The sequence below is a fragment of the Chiloscyllium plagiosum genome, unplaced genomic scaffold (genome assembly GCF_037043375.1).
Source record: "Chiloscyllium plagiosum isolate Xiang-an unplaced genomic scaffold, Cpla_swu_hap1 HiC_scaffold_21, whole genome shotgun sequence".
NCBI lineage: Eukaryota > Metazoa > Chordata > Chondrichthyes > Orectolobiformes > Hemiscylliidae > Chiloscyllium > Chiloscyllium plagiosum.
The window spans coordinates 6,226,723-6,245,952 of NW_028270159.1; the positions used below are offsets into that span (position 1 = coordinate 6,226,723).

At 44.1% G+C, this 19,230-nt stretch overlaps 1 protein-coding gene across 2 annotated transcripts in view; it reads left to right on the forward strand.

Moving 5' to 3' along the window:
* Positions 1 to 334: 334 nt before the first annotated feature.
* The window catches only part of crata (carnitine O-acetyltransferase a), a 55,930-nt gene continuing 37,034 nt past the window's right edge, over positions 335 to 19,230 (forward strand). Inside the window, exons 1-4 of one of the 2 annotated variants that reach the window (XM_043720627.2) lie at positions 341 to 392; positions 7,524 to 7,704; positions 11,238 to 11,516; positions 13,783 to 13,901. In XM_043720627.2, coding sequence (XP_043576562.2) covers positions 7,678 to 7,704; positions 11,238 to 11,516; positions 13,783 to 13,901 — 425 coding nt within the window. In that variant the 5' untranslated portion in view covers positions 341 to 392; positions 7,524 to 7,677. Of the gene's footprint in view, positions 393 to 7,523; positions 7,705 to 11,237; positions 11,517 to 13,782; positions 13,902 to 19,230 lie in introns of both variants that reach the window. The other variant, XM_043720626.2, reaches the window with a different exon arrangement.

Sequence of the window (19,230 nt, forward strand, 5' to 3'; positions counted from 1 at the left end):
CTTGGGCAACGTTTTTGTGTGTGAGTGAAAGACGGGTTTTAATCTCCCCTTAACAAGGCTGGGCCAAGATAACGGGTGGGTTTTGTTTCGTGTGACGGGCCGTGTGCCCCGCACAAACATGGCGGCACGGGCAGGACAGGTTTGGGTCCGAGCGCGCGCCCCCCCCCCCCCCCCCCTCGAGGCCGTCGCAGATTGGGCGAGGCGTGCCATTGACGTCAAAGGCGAGGACAGTGACTGGGCGGCGGCGCTGTCAGTCAGGCCGTAAGCCCCGCCTATGCCCTGGGGGGTGGGGGGTGGGTGGTGCTGGAAGTTTCTGGGTCCCTGAGGGGGCGGGACAAGGGTGTGTTTGGAGGTCAACACCGACAATGTTGGCGCTTTTAGGGCGTTCTGCGGTAAGTGAACCATATCTGACTCTCTTATATATCTCAGATGTGGCATTTGCAGAGTTTGTGTGTCTCAGCTCCTTTTTGGGGGGGGGGTGGGCCTGTCCCTCTGTCACTGCAATAAAAACACAAATTACTGGAGAAACTCAGCAGGTCTGGCAGTATATGGGAGGAGAGAGATAGAAGGGCAAGTGTTAAATGTTCACCAGTCCGTTGACCTTTCTTCGGAACTGACAGTCTCTAGGAAAAAGTGGTATTTATCTTGATGATGGTGGGCGTGGGGGGTGGAAATGGGGAGCAGGTGGTAGATGTTCAGAGGTTAAAAATCACCCAACGCCAGATTATCGTCCAACAGGCTTATTTGCAAGTACTGGGTTTCAGAGCGCTGCTTCTTCATCAGGTAGCTGTGGAGCAGGATTATAAGATGCAGAATTTACACCTGGTGAAGGAGCAGTAGCTACTGCTTCCAGATAAACCCATTGGACTATAACCTAGCGTTGTGTGATTTTATTTTTAGCTTTGTACACCCCAGTCCAACAACCGGCACGTCCACGTCATGGAGTCCAGAGGGAGAGAGTTAACGTTAGGCAAAGGGATTGTGGATGGTGAGCCAGGGAAGAAGACAGGCTCGCGAGGTGATAATGGGTAGACAAGCAGGAGGCAGGAAGAACACACCAAGCCTGGCAGCATCAGGAGGTGAAGAAAGTCAATGTTTTGGTTGTAATCCTTCTTCAGGACTGGGGGTGGGGGGATGTAAGGGGGTGCAGCTAAAAGGGGTGGAGGTGGGGCAGGGTCTGAGAGGGATGAAAATGGGTTAGCTGTGCTGAAAGGAGCCCACGTCATGACAGGACCTAAAGTGCACTGAGGTAAGAGTTCAAGCTGTAAAACCATTCAGTGTGAGATTGAGGCCTGAAAGCAGTCCTGTTCTGGTTACTGTACTCCTGGTCAGGGTGGGGAGGGAACCAGAAACAGGAGAAGGCTGTTCGACCTCACGAACCTATTCTGTCATTCAACATGATCACGGCTGATCCGACATTCCACACGTATGCTTCCCCGACCTTTACTCCCACAACCTTTGATCCTCCAACCAACCAAGGTCTTAAATATAACATGGAGGTGCCAGTGTTGGACTGGGGTGGACAAGGTCAGAAGTCACACAACATTAGGTTGTAGTCCAACTGTTTTATTCAAAATCACAAGCTTTTGGAGTGCTGTTCCTTCTCCTGATGAAGGACCAGCGCTTTGAAAGCTCGTGATTTCAAATAAACGTGTTGAACTATAACCTGGTGTCATATGACCTTTGACCTTACCCTAAAAATATACGAGGTCATGGTCCCATAGTTCTCTGTGGCATTGAGTTCAAAGATATATACAAACCTCTGAGAGAAGAAATTCCTCTTCATCTCAGCCTTAAATAGGCACCCTTTAATTCTGAGACTATGCCATCGGTTTCTAGTTTTTCCCAGAAAAAGACGTTTGGTATGCTTTCCTTTATTGGTCAGAGTATTGAGTACAGGAGTTGGGAGGTCATTTTGTGGCTGTATAGGACATTGGTTAGGCCAGTTTTGGAATATTGCGTGCAATTCTGGTCTCCCTCCTATCGGAAGGATGTTGTGAAACTTGAAAGGGTTCAGAAAAGAATTACAAGGATGTTGCCAGGGTTGGAGGATTTGAGCTACAGGGAGAGGCTGAATAGGCTGGGGCTGTTTTCCCTGGAATGTCGGAGGCTGAAGGGTGACCTCATGGAGGTTTACAAAATTATGAGGGGCATGGATGGGGTAAATAGACAAAGTATTTTCCCTGGGGTGGGGGAGTCCAGAACTAGAGGGCATAGGTTTAAGGTGAGAGGGGAAAGATATAAAAGAGTCCTAAGGGGGAACTTTTTCACGCAGGATGGTACATGTATGGAATGAGCTGCCAGAGGATGTGGTGGAGGCTGGTACAATTGCAACATTTAAAAAGGCATCTGGATGGGTATATGAATAGGAAGGGTTTGGAGGGATATGGGCCAGATGCTGTCAGGTGGGACTAGATTAGGTTGGGATCTAGTCAGCATGGACAAGTTGGACCGAAGAGTCTGTTTACATGCTATACATCTCTCTGACTCTAGTGGCACACTTGCTTGCCTCCAAACTAAAATAAGAAGCTAAACACAACAGTAATGGATGGTTAATAATTCTCGGTGAAACAAAGCCAAGGTGCAGAAAGGGCTGTGGCATATACTGCAAGCTTCCTGATCTGAAGTCACTTCAGCAGAGGCTATAAATCTAACTCCGGATTTATTTGGTTACAAAGGTTTGATTACAAAGGGCATGATGTATTAAATAGCTCCACTCCCATCCCTAACAGATGATCAGAGCATTTGTATATTTAACTTCAAATATTTTCCGCAAATTCAAAAGCTGTCTTCCATTATATGCGTAGCCAATGCTTGTTTTGTGTGACAGTGTAAGCAAACTAACAGCTAAATTACAGAATGGCTTTGAAAGTTGATTCGATTTATTATCATCACATGTACGAGATATTGTGAAAAGTATTGTTTGCATGCTGTCTAGAAAAATCATACCTTACATAAGAACACAGGATAATAGAACAGCATACAGAATGTGGTGTTACAGCTACAGAGAAGGTGCCAAGAAAGATCAGCTCTAATATGAGAGATCTGTTCCTAAGTCTGATAACAACAGGGAAGAAGCTGTTCTTGAATCTGTTGGTACATGTTTTCAAATGTTTGTGTCTTCTGCCTGTTGGAAGAGAGTATAACTTGGGTGGGATCTTCAATTATTTTGGCTGCTTTCCCAAGGCAGCGAGTTCAGATAGGCTGACAGAGTTTGTCAGGGTTTGCAAGTGATAGGCTTTATCCGAAGCATGCAATCTGAGAAGTTTTATTTTTCACCTCTCCACTCTTATTGCTGAAGATGATGTCCTAGGGATGAGTGAAAAATTTTGTAAGGATATAAATCAGAGAGTAGTAGGCCATTCAGCCTTTTGAACCCACTCTGCCATTTAGTAGAATCATGGCTGATCATCTATCTCAACTCCTCTTTCCCACTCACTATTCCTATCTGTTGATTCTTTAATATGCAAGATTCTGTTGAGCTCCAACTTGAATACAAATCAGAAGCAGGCTGTTTCACCTCTCAAGCCTATTCTCCTTTTGACTAAAATCATAGTTCATCTGATTGTACCTTCAATTCACATTCCTGTCTACCCCACTAACCTATTATTCCCTTGCTTAACAAGAACCTACCTACCTGTGCCTTAAAAATATTCCAAACTCTGCTTCCACCACCTTTCTTTACGAAGAGAGCTCCATAGACGCATGGTCCTCCTGAGAGGAAAAATAATCCTTAATATCTGTTTTTGATGGGTAGCCCCGATCTTTAAAAAGTGACCCTAGTGCTAGATTCTTCCATCAGAGAATCCTCTCCAAATTCATCTCCGTCAAGACCTCCCCGAGATTTTATATGTTTCAATCAAATTGCCCCTCAGGCCAAATGGTCCATGTCTGTGTCTGTGTAAATATATACCATGCAGAATTATATGTACAAAACTCCAATTGAACATTTCTACTGAACATTTATGCCAATGTGCATAGTGGAATGAAATGTTTGCTTATTTTCAGTTTTAGTGAGGATGATGTTGTTTCCCAGCCTGATAAAGAAGCAAACCTACCATTTAGAATGAAATAATGACCAAACAATTCTGCCTAGTGCACCATTCTACTGGCTTAGTTATAAAGGGCATGGTGTTATATTAATAGCGGATTCTATCCAGATATAGCTCTCTGTGTAACTGTGCATTGTAGACTGAGTGGTGTGACATTGACTTCCAACTTGCCTTATTTCCCCAGGAACAGCTGCATCTGAGCAACATGTCTGTCTTTACTGACTGCTTAAACTGAGGTTAAATACAAAAATATCATCTCCCAGGTTTGATTCCTGACTTTCCATCACTTGTTAAGATCATTGACACTTGACTCTCCCATTTGCTTTGTTGTGCCTGGACCAGAGGAAAGACAATTCTCTGAGCACCTCTCTAAGAGTCATAGAATCGTACAGCACAAAACAGACCCTTCAGACCAACTCATCCATGCTGACTAGGTTTCCAAAATTTAACTCATCCCATTTTCCTGCATTTAGCCCATATCACTTTAAACCTTTCATGTACCAGTTCAAATGTGTTTTAAATGTCGTACCTGTACCTACCACCTTCTCTGGCAGTTCATTCCACATCTGAACCACCCTGTGTGTGAAAACTTTGTGCCTCAGTTCCCTTTGAAATCGTTGTCCTCTCACCTTAAAAGTATGGCCTCTAGTTTTGAACTCCCCAACCCTAGGGAAAAGAACTTTGCTATTCACCTTATCTACGCCCTTCCTGATTTTATAAACTTGGTTTTGTCAGAACAAAGTTAAAAATCACGCAACACCAAGTTATAGTCCAACAGGTTTATTTGGAAGCACTAGCTTTTGGAGTGCTGCTCCCTCATCAAGTAGCTATGGAGCAGGATCATAAGACACAGAATTTATAGCAAAAGATTACAGTGTCATGCACCTGAAACAAGATATTGAATAAACCTAGATTGCTGTCAACACCATTTTGACAGAACAGTCATACAACATAAATGATGGTTTCCCCTTGAATTGGTATTCTTGCAAATTGTCCTGATAAGTACAAGACAAAAAACAGTTATGTTGTTATATGTGGTCATCCAACATTTTCCAACATTATCTCCATAATCCCTTTGTCATTAGTCTCTCTCAGTCTAATTTCTGTCCTGGATATGCTCAGTTATTAAGCTTCCACAGTCTTCTGGAGCAGAGAATTCCAAAGATTCATTACCCTCCTAGTGTATTGTGTGGAATTGGCAAGAAAAATGACACTTTGGCAAGAAAAATGACAACCATTTAATCTAAATGGTGAAAAGTTGCCTAGCACTGAGATCCAGCAGCACCTGAGTCTCCTGGTAAATGAACCACAAAAGGTCAGTGCAGATACAGCAAGTAATTAGAAAAGCTAATGTCTTCATTCATTGCAAAGGGAATTAAATACGAAAGTAGGGAGTTACAGAGGACATTGAAACCTCATCTGAAGTGTTCTGTGTAGTGTTGTTTCCTTATTAAAGAAAGGATGTAAATACTCTGGAAGCAGTTCAGAGAAGGGTCACTGGACTAATGTCTGCAATGGGTGGAGTGTCTTGTGAGGAAAGGATAGACAGGCTAGGGAGAAATTTTCTAATCAACTTGTCCAGCAATGCTGTTACACACCTTTGGAGCACAAGGAACTTGAACCTGGGCCTCCTGGCATGGTGGTAGGGACATTACCACTGCACCATAAGCCCTTAGACTAGGCTTGTATCCTTTAAAGTTAAAAGACTTGACAGGGTGCATGCAGAAAAATGTTTCCATTTGAGGGAGATTCTAGAAAGAGGATCACTGTTTGAAAATCAGGAGTTGTCCATTTAAGACCGGGTAAGGAGATTTCTTTTCTCAGAGGGTCGTGAGTTTCAGGGACTCTCTTTGTCAAAAGGCTGTGGAAATAGATTTTGAATATTTTTAGGCCAGAGTAGGTTGTTTGTCAAGAATCTGTGTGTGAAAGGTTATTTGAGGTAGATAGGAATGTGGAATAATCAAATCTGTTATGTTCTTACTGAGTGGCAGAGCAGCTTAAACGGTCTGATAACCAAGTCCTGCTCATCCATCATATCTTTACCTGTAACTTTCAAACAAACACCAGGATGTAGCTTAGGCCGGAGTAAATTACTGCAGTTGTTGGATTCTTTATTGAAAACAAAAAATGCTGGAAATCACAGTGGGTCAGGCTGCATCTGTGGAAAGAGAGCAGGTTAACGCTTCAAGACTCGATGACTCTTCATCAGAGCCCTTTGTTTTCACCAAGATGTAGCTTGTTCAGTGGCAAGGAGGCCCCTCCTGTCAGATTGTTCCTGTAGCTCCAGATGTCACCCAATACCATTCACTGTCCTGTAGGTGGCTGTGGTAGGGAAGACACAGTCACTCACCACCTTACGGAGTGTGTCTTTGCAAAGAAGGATGATTTCTGTGAGGGTTCCTCCCAAAAGCTCTGTGATGCAGGACTCTGTGCTGTTTGGGCTTTTCCCGGGGATGCAGTGAGGGCTGTCACCTCAGTAATCGATGATCTTTGGGTCTGGTTGAAACTTGTCAGCATGTCCAGGAAACTGACAGGTTCCGAAGTTCAGGAATACGTGTTGTGGAGCACTGTAAAGCTTGGGGCAGCTGCCACTGAAATTTATAGGGGAAAGGACAGAGCTTAAAGGTTCTTCCACCATAGCACACCAAGGGGCTGGACACAGTGTCAAACCCCTGCACTGTATGTTTTCCATAAATATTTAATATAATCTGTAATTGTGTGTAGTGAGCCTCTTATTGAAAGTAATTTACATTATACTGCAATATACTTTATGTAACTTTGAATTTAACCTGTAATGTAACTCTGAATAAAATGTATGAGTTGAGTTAACACATGCTCCTAGCAGCTTCCACTGTTGTTGGAGTTGGTGTCGAGCAAAGTACTGCTCCACAGGCATCGGCCACCACCAGGGCCTCATTTCGAACAACATGTGATACAACAGCACGGTGTTGTGGGGAGAGAGGCAGATATTCAATAATTAGGGCATCACAGCCGACCCCAATCTTTTGCCATTCGTATCACTCCTAATCAGGAGCAGGAAACTGGCTTAGATCATTTTATGTTTTTATAACAGACAATGCTAAAAATATTCAGCAAGTAAGTCAGTGTCTATTGAGAGCCTGGCTTGGTTAATATCTCCTCTTGTCTGAACTGGTCTTCTCCACATCATCTGACATTGTTCCAGCCATTCTGCTATTGGCCTGGTTGAGGGTACAAAGCCAGGAATTTCTCATGAACATTCTCAGCCCATGTTCCCAGGTAGCACAGCCACATTGACACGAGTGGCTGCTATAAGGTTATTCGGTTCCTGCGTACCTCGACATTTCGGAATCTGCAAAGACCATTTTGAAGAAACAGCCCGGGAATGGGAATTTTCAGCAGTTTCTTCTAAACATCTGGATTGTATTGATATCAGCAGTGAAATATCTGGCCTTTTTCCTTTTATTTTATTTTATGTTTTGTTTTTGACAGATTTAGAACGAGGGAGGAGAAGGCTGTTAAGACACAGCCCTCATTACATGTGTGTATCATTTCAACCTCAGATTAACTGCTCTGGAGTGGTAAACAAGCAGGGCAGAATTAAAGGAGGGGCTGTGCTTTTGGCTTTTATGTTTATGTTTCCACGATGGATAGAAAGAAGGATTTCCTGAAGGTACAGTATGAATATTTACAAATGAAAATCTATTGAACAAAGCAGCAGTCAGCTCCTTCCACTAACACAAAACTAACACTCCTTTTCCTCTAACATGATGCCTGCTTTAAAGCTCTAACCACTCTGATCTGCTATCTAAGTGGGCAGGGTTAGCAAAGCCAAGGTCTGTATTCTGGCAGTTCTGCTGTGTTAGGTAAGAAAAGGCAAGGAGGTACTCTGTCCACGCTCAAACAGAACTGTAAACATCAAGAAGGATGCCCCAGGACCAACCTAGCTTCCATCCACAGTCAACCAACCTCCAGAATTTCTTGTGATGAGGGTTTTGCTGGCTAGGCCAGAATTTATAACTCATTCATAATTGAGTTTGAGAAGATGGCATGGAGCTGTTGTTTTGAGTCACTGCAGTCCTTGGGATAGGCAATGTGCTGTCAGGAAGGAAGTTCCAGGTTTTTGAACCCAATAGCAGTGAAGCAACAGCGGCAAATGGGACTAGATTAATTTAGGACATCTGGTTGGCATGGAGACGTTGGACCGAAGGGTCTGTTTCCATGCTGTATGTCTCTATGACTTTAAGTCAGGATGGTGAATGAATTAGAGGGGACTTTGAAGGTAGTGGTGTTCACCTGTATCTGCTGTCCTTGACCTTCCCAATGTTATTGGTCACTGGGTTTCAAGGGTGCTGTTGAAAGACCGTTGGTGAGTTGCTGCATTGCATTTTGGAGATGGTACACACTGCTGCTACTGTACCTTCATGGTGGAGGGAGTGAACATTGAAGGTATCAAATGGGGAGCTGAACAAAGATCATTTTCATTGTCGTGAAGTATGTCCAGTTTCTTGAGTGTTATTGGAGCTGCATCCATCCAGGCAAGTGGGGTGTGTTCCATCACACTCCTGAATTATGCCTTGTAAATGGTGGACATATTCTGAGGATTTAGGAAGTGAGATACTCACCTCAGAATCCATAATCTCTGACCTACTCTTGCAGCAACTGTACTTAAATGGTTAAAATAAAATAAAGACCTGCAGATGCTGGAAATATGAAACAAAAACAGAAAATCCTGGAGAAACTCAGCAGATCTGCATCATCTATGGAAAGAAAGCAGAGTTAATGCTTCCAGTCCAGTGACCCTTCTTGTCCACAGATGCTGCCAAACCTGCTGCATTTCTCTAGCAATTTCCAATTTGGTTATTTGTATGGCTAGTCCAAATCAGTTTCTGGTCAATGGTAACCCTTGATTATGTTGATAGTGGGGGATTCAGTGAGCTTAATACCATTGAATGTCAAGGGGTAATGGTCAAATTCTGTCATATTGGATGTGGTCATTGTCCAGTACTTGTGTGGCGTGATTGTTACTTGTCAGCACAGGTCTGGATGTTGTCCATGTCTTAGTACATTTTAACACCAACTGCTTCAGTAATTGAGAAGACATGAATGGTACTGAATATTGTACATTCAGTGAATATTCACACTTCTGACCTCATGGTGAGAAAGGCATTGAAGTAGCTGAAGATAGTAGGGCTCAGGAATTAAGGTTTTTGTGCAGTGTTAGTGTCCTGAGCTCACTTGGGGAATCCACTCTCAATCACTGCAGTAACCTTTGTTGGAAAACAATTGGGTGGATCTTTTTTATGTATCTGTTCTTGAGATGTGGGCAAGGCCAACATTTATTGTACATCCTTGGTTGCTTTAGAAAAGGTGGTGGTGAGCTGGCACCATGTGGTGTAGGGACACCCACAGTGACAGAAGGGAGCTTCAAGGTAGGAGGGCCAAAATATTTCCGAATGGTGATGGTGCAGGCCTTGGAGGGGAGCTTGTACATAGTGGTGTTCCCATGTTTCTGCTGCCCTTGTCTTTCTGGGTAATAAAGGTTGCAGGTTTGCAAGGTGACGGTAAAGATGATTTGGATTTAGCTATAATGCCACAACTGTTGAATTACTCAACAATAATCAGCATCTAGATTCAAGTGAAGGATAGCCACGTGGATGAGTCTGTGGGGGGAGAAATTAGGCAATTTTGTTATTTTTATAATTGCTGACTCATAATGGTTCACATTATAGAGTAATCAGCAATGTCTGCTTTGCCATCGAGACTGAATCCTGGTGAGAGCTCAGTGGAGGTGGCCTAAGATCAACTTGGCTTTCCTTCATTTAGTCCCTGGTGACTGTAGGCTCTTTCAATGAGCTAATAGTTACTTCTGCCCCTTCGCTCAATCCTCACCAGCACATCAGTACCCCTGAGGAGGTCAGCAAACAACGTGCAAGCTGCCCTTCTGTTTATCTGGGAGATGTTTGAAATAACAGAGTTATAATCCAGTAAGGCACATCACTGTCCTAGAATGTCAGTCAGAGGAGCTGCTGATTGACTACAGCCTTCCAATGCAGGATCAGAGTATACATGCAGCCCTCCTATTGCCACAGGGGATTTGTTGTGTATAATTTTTAATTTATTGATTGAATGTGAGCATCATTGGCTAGGCCAGCAGTTGTTGCCCTCCAACAGTTGCTGACAGTTCAGAGTCAACCACATTTGCTATGAGTTTGGAGTCATGTGACGGCTAGGCCAGAGAAAAGCAGCACATTTCCTCCTTTTAAAGGACCTTAGTGAATCAGGTGTGTGTTTACAACAATCAGTGGTGGTTAACATGAGCCTAATTCGGCTGGCATTTTAAACCAGATTCTTATCAAATTCAATAGTTTAGGATTCAAGCCCATGAACCAAGCACATTGACCTGGAATTCTGGATTGTTAATACATTACCACTCTGTTACCACTTCACCTGAATTGTCTGTGTTGTAACAGATATAACCTTGTGGAAGATGTTAGCAATGCCATCAGTTAAGAGGTTTCCTTAAAAAAGGCAAGGTTTTAGTACATTTCTTTAATTCTTTATTTTATCTTTCCTGTTTTCTGTTCTCCTATAGGTGTTTATTATGTGTTATCATGCGAGTTATGAGGTATAATATTTACTGAAATTGTAATAAAATGAAACTGGCCATCTTGCTGACTTGGCTTTTATGATTCAATGGTAGAAGCCAGTCATTGCGATGGCCATTACCAATAACAAAGAGCTAATATGCAAACATTCAAATAAAAAATACACATCTTGGCAAGTGTATATTGTAAAAAGGACCCTGGGCTGAAGTTTGTTGTAAGATCTTTGTGAACCTGAGCTATGGACACATCCTATCCCATTATGACTGTTAACCAAGATCTACAACTCTGTGATCTTTGTGGCTGGCCAATTCTGGCCCTTTGTGCTGATTTTAATCACTCCATTATTGGGAGCCAGGCCTTCAGCTGCCTGGGCCTTAAGTTCTGGAATTCCCTCAATAAATTTCTGCCTCTCCTTCCTCTTTTAAGATAATACCCAAAATCTAAATCATTGATCTGTCTTAATATCCCCTGTGTAGCTTGATGTTAAGATTTGTTGACACTGCAGTGTAAAGCCTTGACATTTTTCTGCACTAAAGGCCCATGCACATTGTTGTTAATTTGCTACCTGTTCATAAACAATTCTTTTTATTATATTTAGCTCCGGTTCACCGCATTGAAGCCTGGATGTTTAGTGAGGCCCGTAGCTCCCACAAAGCTTCCTGGACGGTATCTTGCCCATCAGAAATCTTTGCCTCGGCTGCCAGTTCCTCCTCTCCAGCAGACTCTCGAGCGTTACCTGCTGGCCTTGGAGCCCATCGTCAGCCAAGAGGAGTTAGAAAACACCAAGCAGATTGTCAAAGAATTTGGCCAAAAGAGTGGAGTAGGAGAGAGGCTTCAAGCAAGCTTGGAAAGAAGAGCAAGGAAGACTGAAAACTGGGTATAATTCTGGTTTCCTGGCTGATGTTGCTTTGATTTTTGACTGACTGGTATGTCCAAATGGTGGGGACAGAGTGAGCTATTGCTCACAAGATTTGAGACAAACATCTCAACAATTCAAGAAAGCATCTCACCATGACCGCCTCCAGGACAGGGGCTGTACAGGTCATGGGTTAGGCCACTTTTGGAATATTGCGTGCAGTTCTCGTCTCCTTCCTATCGGAAGGATGTTGTGAAACTTGAAAGGGTTCAGAAAAGATAGTACGGGGATGTTGCCACGGTTGAAGGATTTCAGCTATCGGGTTGAACAGGCTGGGGCTGTTTTCCCTGGAGCGTCGGAGGCTGAGGGGTGACCTTATAGGGGTTTATAAAATCATGAGGGGCATGGATAGGGTAAATAGACAAAGTCTTTTCCCTGGGGTGGGGGGAGTCCAGAACTAGAGGGCATAGGTTTAGGGTGAGAGGGGAAAGATATAAAAGAGATCTAAGGGGCAACTTTTTCACGCAGAGGGTGGTGCATGTATGGATCAAGCTGTCAGAGGGAAATAGTGGAGGCTGGTTCAATTGCAACATTTAAAAGGCATCTGGATGGGTTAATGAATAGGAAGGGTTTGGAGGGATATGGGCCAGTTGCTGGCAGGTGGAACTAGATTGGTTTGGGATAACTGGTCGGCATGGACAAGTTGGACCGAAGGGTTTCTTTCCGTGCTGTACATCTGATTCTATGACTCTACGACAGCAGGAGACGGGCAATAAATATTGGCCCAGTCAGCAATGCCCACCTCCCATGAATGAACTTTTTGAAATATTAGTTGAGTGTAGCCAAATATCCGTGGTGGTGTAAAGCTAATTGCACTATCATCTCTAAATCATACAGCAGAAAGGAGGCCATTTGGCCCATTATACCTGTGCTGGCTTTTAGAAAATATTCATATTAATCCCCAGCTCCGCTCGTCACATTTTTGCCCACGGTTCAGGAAATTTCTTCTACGCCACAATATGACTGGGTTGTCATGTTGGAAGAAATGCCTCACCGTGGTTGTCTGTGCCAACAGTTCTGCTCATTGAACACGTCCCAGAATGAATGGACTGGCAGTGGGCTGAGTTCCTGATATCATTGGTACCCTCTACAGCTGTAATAAATCAAATGGGCTTCAGTAATGTGTGTGAGCAAGGAACCCCCACACTGATTCAGGGAAGGAGGCAGTAACAAGTACACGTTCCTCATAAATGGTCAACTAGGGAGGTCTGCTTATTATGGGATGGGCTTTTTAGAGCAAGGTGAGTTGTCAGTCGGGATGTCAGAGACCAGTGTTTGATGCAGCAGTCAGAAGACTACAGTAGACCAATGGTTTTGACACAGGGCTGGTCATTCGTGAACCTGGATTCAAATCCTGCCATGGCAGATGATGGGATGGGTAATGGATACTAGCCTAGCCATTGAGGCCCACATCCTGTGAATGAATTTTTTTTAAAATGTAGGCATTACTGTATCAGTGTGTGGTTGTGCTGTGCTCAGTGTGCTAGCCATTTAATCCAAGCTCCAAAAGCCGTATTGGAATATGTCCTTCTGGTCTCTGGCACAGGACGGATGCAATGACGCATTCTCCTCATTCTCATTCCATCTCTCTCTGTCGTGGTAGTCCCAGTGCTTCAATCCACAGAGGACAGAGGTGTCTCTATTCCCCTTGGAAAGCCATGCAGTAAAGGATGGAAGTGGAGCTAACCTTTTACACACACACTTCTTTAAAATCAGCTTTTTATTTTGCAGATGCACATTACTCAAAGGGCCAACTGTTCCTAATTTGTATGTTCATTTGCTCTTCACACTCCTGCTCCTCCACCCCTCCCAATAGAACCCAAATCCCCACAGTTTTCCCGTGAAATCAGTTGAAAATAACACCAAAGCTAAATGTCTGAGTAATGGGGGCTGAGAGTAAAGGGGTTAATGAGCAATGGCTGGAGCAGGGAAACTTTGGATCCTGAGAATTGGTTCAGGCTGTTTAATAGTGTGGGTGAGTGTTAAGGCTGTCTTCCCCCAGATTCATTTTTGAGAATGTGGCCACCCAAGGCTAGAGATGGAACCTAATATCACTCTGGGCCTCTCCACTTGACTGCCTTCTATTGCAAAACTTGTATGTGTGCATCAGGCAGCACTTAGCAGCAACTCTGCACAGGTTGCCTTCGCTAATCCCTATTTCCTGTCTGGATTCTCATGTGATCATTGTTTCTCAAAGCTCACATTATCTCTTGTCTGCCTTGTCCAGCTCTCTGACTGGTGGTTGAGGACGGCCTATCTGGAATACAGACTTCCCGTGGTAATCCATTCCAGTCCTGGTGTGGTGCTGCCGAAGCAAGATTACTATGACCGTCAGGGGCAGCTCAGGTAATGGTCAGGCAGTACAAAATTCATCTTAAATTAGCCGGGGCTGGAGCTAACAGAAAAAGATATAACTCCAGTCATTATTGTTTTCCACATTCTCTACTGGAATGTGTCTGTAGAATAACGCACCTAGAAAGAGGCTATTCAGCTCATTTAACGTATGCTGGTTCTCTGAAAGAACTGTCCAGTTAGTCCCACTCCTCCCCTCTTTCGCTTGGCCTGAAAATCCTTTTTTTCATTAGATTAGATTCCCTACAGAGTGGAAACAGGCCCTTCGGCCCAACAAGTCCACAACGACCCTCCGAAGAGCAACCCACCCCCTGACTAATGCACCTAACACTATGGCAATTTAGCATGGCCAATTCACCTAACCTGCACACCTTTGGACTGTGGGAGGAAACCGGAGCACCCGGAGGAAACCCACGCAGACACTGGGAGAATGTGCAAACTCCACACAGACAGTCACCCGAGGCTGGAATCGAACCTGACACCCTGGTGCTGTGAGGCGGCAGTGCTAACCACTGAGCCACTTAAAAATATTTCACCAAACCCTTGGGAAAGAATCAGCTGCCACTGAGGCAGCATGTTCCACATCACCACAACATTCTGTGTATTGGTTTTCTTGCTGCCTCTGGTTCTATTACCAGTTATGATAAATCTGTGCTTTCTGAGAACTAACCTGCCCACTAGTGAAAGTAGTGAGGGAGAGGTTGGGACATATCAGACTAGCCCTGACATCACTTTTTCTTCTGTTCAGCTCTGTCCTGTTTTCGGCAGATGAGATTTTCCAAGCCTGAGTTCTAGATTGTATCAGCTCCTTGTGTTTCCTATTGATATGTTCACTGGAGCTCATTGGTAAAGTGTTGAAGGTGTCGAGGACACGGATCTCACCCGAAGTAGAAAATCTGCAGCTATCCTCCATTCTCCACATTGGACTGGGAGAAAGAAACAACAGCTTCTGGTTTTGGTTGAAGAATTCCCCGTCCACTCCCAACCCTTGAACAATAACAGTTTGCTTTATATAGCAGCTCTGCCATAGTTAAACATCCCAATAATGCAACATTTGGCATCATACGATAGCAATGGCCAAACCTCCAGGAAAAAGGGTCGGTTTTAGGGAACATCACATGTTGTGCACTCTCTTCTACACCATTTGCGTCTGCTGTTGCTCTTTCTTCCCGTTCCACTGCCTCTTTGGCCATACTTTATTGTCGTCCTCCCTCTATCTTGCTAGTCCTCTTTCCTTCTCCTCTGCTGTGCAGTACTTCTCATTCTGCTTCCTTATCTTGCTGTGGCTCAATAATCTGTTCCACTCCTCCTGTTGCTCAATTTTCAGCCCAACCTTTGTACAGGGTAAACTTTACCTCAGAAATGCGAACAATGCCAGACAGCTGCTTTTGGTACTAGCTTAATCTTAGATTATTTGGAGCTACCTTTCTCACTCTTTGACCCTTCACTGTATTTTCCTCTCTGTAGGTGAAATTTCCCTTCTGTTCCAGGGCAAAGACATCCCATAAGTCCTCCCTCTTGATCAGATTGCTGTCACTGTGTCTCCAACCCTGTTACCTTCTCCTTTGTCAGTGAGTTGCATGTGAAGGGTTTATGAATACAGAAATGCAGCAACTGTCAGCATCCCTAACACCATCTCAGCTCTGACCTACACCACTCTTTCCTTCTCTCAAATTGCTAGTTCTCCTCTTGTAACCAGGATGAATGGATTAATCTCCGGGACACTACTGAGAGCAGCTCTGGTGAAACAGGTGCAAGAGCACTTCAAAGATTAAGTTGAAAAAAAATAAAGAATATAGTGTTCTAAAACTATAAAGAATATAGGAAACTAAAATTGGGAAAAGTTCTTGAGAGAATGGAACTCATTGTTAATTTCTAGTGAATACATCACATGAAAATAATCAGATTACTGAACGATAACTCCTCCTCCCCCACACACACACACACACACACGCACACAAAAAAAAGGAAGAAATTATAGAGTCAGAGACATGTACTGCACGGAAACAGACCCTTCCGTCTAACTCTGGATTAGTGGTGCTGGAAGCTTTTGCCCGAAACGTCGATTTTCCTGCTCCTCGGATGCTGCCTGAACTGCTGTGCTCTTCCAACACCACTAATCCAGAATCTGGTTTCCAGCATCTGCAGTCATTGTTTTTACCTTTGCTGTAACTCGTCCATGCTGACCAGATATCCCAACCCAATCTAGCTCCACTTGTCAGCACCCGGCCCATATTCTCTAAACCCTTCCCTGTTCATATACCCATCCAAATGCCTCTTAAATGTTGCAATTGTATCAGCCTCCACCACATCCTCTGGCAGCTCGTTCCATACATGCATCACCTTCTTTGTGAAAAAGTTGCCCCTTAGGTCTCATTTATATCTTTCCCCTCTCACCCTAAACCTCTAGTTCTGGACTCCCCACCCCAGGGAAAAGACTTTGTCTATTTATCCTATCCATACCCCTCATGATTTTATAAACCTCCTGTAAGGTCACCCCTCAGCCTCCGACGCTCCAGGGAAAGCAGCCCCAGCCTGTTCAGCCTCTCCCTATAGCTCAGATCTCCAAACCTAGCAACATCCTTGTAAATCTTTTCTGAACCCTTTCAAGTTTCACAACATCCTTCTGATAGAAAGAAGACCAGAATTGCATGCAATATTCCAACAGTGGCCGAACCAATGTCCTGTACAGCCACAACATGACTTCCCAACTCCTGTACTCAATACTCTGACCAATAAAGGAAAGCATACCAAACGCCTCCTTCACTATCCTATTGACCTGATTACCGACAGGATCTCACTGCTTGTAACTTCTGCTTTATTTTTACTTTGTTATAACCACAATAAATTAAATATGTAAAATGGCGAGTAATATTTTCACTGGAAAGATAGATCACGTTTTTAATCATCAGTGCAACAAAATAATACACTTTCAACACCAGGAGCACGACTATCACACTCAGGCCTCTGGGTGCACACCACATGCTGTTTTAGAGTTTTCTAAGTTCTTTAAAATGTCAGAGTTCTCATTCCTCTCTTCAATCAAGCCAGCCCTCGAATCACATTAACCAGCAACATTATTCCATTTGAGATCCCTGGATATAGTTAACACCAACAAGCCATACAACTTCAAACCCTCTCTCACTTGGTTCAATTCCTGATGCCTTAATTCTCCAAGTAACTTTTTAATAATTCATTCACTGATTTCCCCCACTATCAACATCTTGGGGGGGGGGGGGGAGGAATCCTAACTACATTCTCCACATAAATACAGCGGCTACAAGAATAGGTCAGAGGCTAGGAATCTTGTAGTGAGTAACCCCCCGCCACCTCCTGACTCCCCAAAACCTTTCCACCATCTACAAGGCACAAGTCAGGAGTGTGATGGAATACTCCCCACTTGCCTGGGTGGAGGCAGCCCAACAACACGCAAGAAGGTTGACACTGTTTAGGACACAGCAGCCTGCGAGATTGACATCATATCCTTAAACATCTACCACTGTTACTTAGTAACAGCAATGTGCGTGATTGACAAGACGCAGAGATTCAACAAGGTTTCTGGCACAGCACCTTCCAAACCAAAGGGTAATAGGGAAATCCCAGGCAATTACAGACCAGTCAGTCTTACGTCTGTGCTCAGCAAAGTTTTGGAAAGAATTTTGAGGGAGAGGATTTATGACTATTTGGCAAAGCAAAGCGTGATTAAAGGCAGCACGGCTTAGTGAGGGGCAGGTCATGCCTCAAAAATTGTATTGACTTCTTTGAGGAGGTGACGATACAGGCTGACATAGATCTGGCAGTGGATGTAGTGTATATGGACTTCAGCAAAGCATTTGATAAGGTTCCCCATGGTAGGCTCATTCAAAGTCAGGAGGTATGGGATACAGGGAGATTTGGCTATCTGGAATTAAGAATTGGTTGGCTGACAGAAGGCAGAGAGTGGTTGTGGATGGAAAGTATTCTGCCTGGAGGTCAGTGTTGAGTGGGGTCCCGCAGGGCTCTGTTCTCTGCTCTTTGTAGTTTTTATAAATGACTTGGATGAGGAGGTTGGGGGGTGTGTTAGTAAATTTGCCAATGACCTGAAGGTTGGAGGAACTGTTGATAATATTGAGAACTATTGCAGGCTGCAGTGCGACATAGACAGGACGCAGAGCTGGGCGGAGAAATGGCAGATGGAGTTCAACCTGGATAAATGCGAAGTGATGCATTTTGGAAGATCGAACTCGAATGCTGAATATAGGATTAAAGACAGGATTCTTGGCAGTGTGGAGGAACAGAGGAACCTTGGTGTTCAAGTGCATAGATCCCTCAAAGTTGCCAACCAGGTGGATAGGGTTGTTAAGAAAGCATCTGGTATTTTGGCTTTCATTAACAGGGGGATCGAGTTTGGGAGCCACAAGGTTTTGCTGCAGCTCTACAAGTCCCTGGTGAGACCACACTTGGAATATTGTGTCCAGTTCAGGTCGCCCTATTATAGGAAAGATACAGAGGCTTTGGAGAGGGTGCAAAGAAGGTTTACCAGGATGCTGCCTGGACTGGAGGGCTTGTCTTATGAGGAGAGGTTGACTGAGCTCATAATTTTCTCTCTGGAGTGAAGGAGGAAGAGAGGTGACCTGATTGAGGTAATGAGAGGCATGGATAGTGTCAATAGCCAGAGACTTTTCCCCAGGGCAGGATTGACTGCCACGAAGGGTCAGTTTTAAGGTGTTAGAAGGATAGTATAGAGGAGACGTCAGAGGTAGGTTCTTTACACAGAGTTGTGAATGCATGGAATGCGTTGCCAGCTGTGGTGGTAGAAGCAGAGTCATTAGGGACATTTAAGCGACTGCTGGACATGCACATGGACAGCAGTTAATTGAGGAGTGCATAGATTTATTTTACATTAGGATTAATCCTCGGCACAATATTATGGGCCAAAGGGCCTGTTCTGTGCTGTACTTTTCTATGTTCGATGTTCTAAGCTAATCACCACTTTCTTCTAGAAGGCAGCAGATAAATGGGAACACCACCCCCTGCAAGTTCCCCTCCAAGCCCCTCACCATCCTGACTTGGAAATATATCAACGTTTCTTCACTGTCACTGGGTCAAAGTCCTGGAATTCCCTCCCTAAGGGCTTTGTTGGACTATGACAGCACATGGACTGCAGCAGTTCAAGAAGGCAGCTCATCTTCTTAAGGGCAACTAGGGATGAGCATAAATGCTGGCCCAACCAGTGACACCTGCATCCCATGAATGAATTGAGATAAAAATCAAACAGCACAGCCCAACTCGTGATCAACCCACTGATACAAAGTCTAACCATTGCTAAAAGGAGACTAGAGTT